This window comes from Nuphar pumila, chromosome 13, assembly GCF_984573655.1.
Source record: "Nuphar pumila chromosome 13, dmNupPumi1.hap1.1, whole genome shotgun sequence".
Taxonomy (NCBI): domain Eukaryota; kingdom Viridiplantae; phylum Streptophyta; class Magnoliopsida; order Nymphaeales; family Nymphaeaceae; genus Nuphar; species Nuphar pumila.
Window position 1 is genome coordinate 12,357,564 of NC_143261.1, and position 2,617 is coordinate 12,360,180.

General features: G+C 42.3%; 1 protein-coding gene across 1 annotated transcript; it reads left to right on the forward strand.

The window, feature by feature from the left end:
- The first annotated feature begins 1,396 nt into the window (after positions 1-1,396).
- Positions 1,397-2,548, forward strand: LOC149817783 (transcription factor MYB14-like). Its single transcript, XM_089986082.1, has 3 exons — positions 1,397-1,529; positions 1,621-1,750; positions 1,846-2,548. The coding sequence occupies exons 1-3, from the start codon at positions 1,397-1,399 to the stop codon at positions 2,546-2,548; spliced, it is 966 nt and encodes a 321-aa protein (XP_089842208.1).
- The last annotated feature ends 69 nt before the right edge of the window (positions 2,549-2,617 follow it).

The following is a 2,617-nucleotide window of genomic DNA, read 5'->3' on the forward strand; positions in this document are numbered from 1 at the left end:
TCCCTATATGTGTGTGTGAAAATTGGCAGGTACAAACTGCATACATATTGGGCATCTCCAACACTACGCATAATAAGGGTTCCATTCCGAGAAGGTTATGGAAAAAGAGAAAAGTGGAATGTTTGCTAGGAATTAATACATGGATCGTTGTTTTTTTGACAAATAAAGCTATTTTTGAAGCTTGAATATTTACAAAAACTAAAATCACTGATTTTCAAACCTAAAAAACCTGCTTATGTGTCATAATTGGGTGATGCAAGAGTCAATTCCCACAAAACCCATAATGTAGAACGCATATGTGTAGTTAGATTAAAAAAAAAAAATCAAAAAATGTGCAAAAAAGTGCTGGTTTATATGGTAATTTGTCCATAAGGATGTCAATGGATTGGATTTTATTGGATATCCAACCAAATTCGACTATGTTTAGTAAGATTTGAAAGGCCAAAATGATATCCAATTATAATCAGATGTTGAAATGGTTTTGATTTTTTTTGCTACTGAATCCGACAGATCTTCTGAGTCACTGGATATCTGAATCTGATTACATGTAAAAAACAAGATATGGTATGAGCTTTTTGCCGTCTGACACATCTACTCCAAGTTTGAACTTACCCAACATCCAATTAATCGGATATGGTATTGGCTACACCGAGAATCCAAACCATTTTTTTTTATTTATAACCCAAAGAAACCGCACCCGGCACACAGACCTGTGCTGGCTCAGTCTGCTATACTGCCTACAGCGTAAAACTCCAAGGTTAGGACCCTTGCCCCTGTGACCTTTGTTACGTGTTGGGATCAAAGGGTGATCATGTGCAGCAGCACATTGCGTTTGTGCATTGTGATTGCACCTGATCCCCACAGCAGATGGTGGGTGATCAGGGTCAGCAGCACACTTAAAGTGTGCAATCACATTGCCTGATCTCAATTCCATAGGTTGTTGGTTACTCAAGGAAGGTTACGTGTTACTACCTTACATCTTATACGAGAAAGAAGGGCACATAAAGTTTGATGGGCAGTCATTTTTATGGTTAGAAGAAGGGCGAAGACGAGCGTTGGGCCCAACCGGTGGGCTTGTTTGGAAGAGCAGATCAAGTGATCTGCCAAATCACTTTTAGAAAAGTGATTTGGCATCCTCACCGTCCACAATGTACACAAGGACAATGGACGGTAAAGATGTTTGACAGATCACCTGATCTGCTCTCCTTGTTTGGGCAGTTTCAGTGTATTAAGAGCCCGACTCTCTCTCTCAATAAAAAGGAAAGAAAAGCTGAACGACAAAAGTGGCTCAGGACTGCAGCAGCCTGCCTGTCTGTGTTGATCGAAGGAAGAAGAAGGCGAGAAAGAGAGGAAGGAAAAGATCGAGAGATCTGGCTGCTACAAGAAGAGAAGAAAAATGGGTCACCACTCATGCTGTAACCAACAGAAAGTCAAGAGAGGCCTCTGGTCGCCTGACGAAGATGAGAAGCTCATCCGTTACATCTCCACTAATGGCTATGGATGCTGGAACGAGGTCCCTGAGAAAGCAGGCCTCTCTCTCTCTCTCTCTCTCTCTCTCTCTCTCTCTCTCTCTCTCTTCTGCGGGTTGCAGTTGTTCTAAGGTTATCTCGATCTGTGCAGGACTTCAAAGATGTGGGAAGAGTTGCAGGCTTAGATGGATCAATTATTTGAGGCCAGACATCAGGAGAGGAAGGTTTACTGCTGAAGAGGAGTACACAATAATTAGCCTTCACAATATTGTTGGCAACAGGTCTATTAATCTCAATACAACTACAAAACCCTACTTCTCTATAGAATCACATGGTGTATGTGTGTCGCTTTTGATAACAACAAATCATGGTGCAGATGGGCTCATATAGCAAGCCATTTGCCTGGGAGAACTGACAATGAAATAAAGAATTATTGGAACTCATGGGTAAAGAAGAAGATCAAGAAGGCTAAGGAGACAACGGATGCTTCACCTGCAGTTGAGTTTGCACGGTCTGGTTATGTATCTGATCAATTAGATACAACGAAAGCGGATTCCAGTTCGACAATCATAACCGATCGCATTCCGTGGATTAATAGTCCAGTTTTCATGTCCGGGGTTGATTTGTTGGATGGTGGTGGTGCAAGAGGAGAGCAGTTGGTTCATCAATATACTGGGCTTATTGCTGATAAATGGCAACCAAATTGCCAATTGCCCAATTCATTTGCACCAGCAGATGGGGTTGGTTCTAGCTATTCGCCACCCTTAATGGAGGAATGGGAAGTGATGGGGAGGGATAATATTGACAGACTGAGGTCTAAGATGGATGGAGCTGGTTACATTAATGAATATCAGTTACTTTTCTCTAAAAAAAAAAACATGGATGGAGCTGGTTCAGTGGAGGTGAAATCAAGTGGTATGGATGATGATTTAGGGATGGGGAGTGAATGCCTTGGGAGGCAGCAGTTGAGTGGGTGGGAGGGCTCACAGCATTACCCAAGTTTGCTTTTCTGGGAACATGTTGCTGGGCAGTTTACAGATCCACCTCTTAATGCATCAGTAATTGGGGACCTTGTTTAGTTCTCATCTCATACCCATCCTCCCAACCTGAGTGATCATGAACACCAAGCTCTCTCTCTCTCTCTCTTT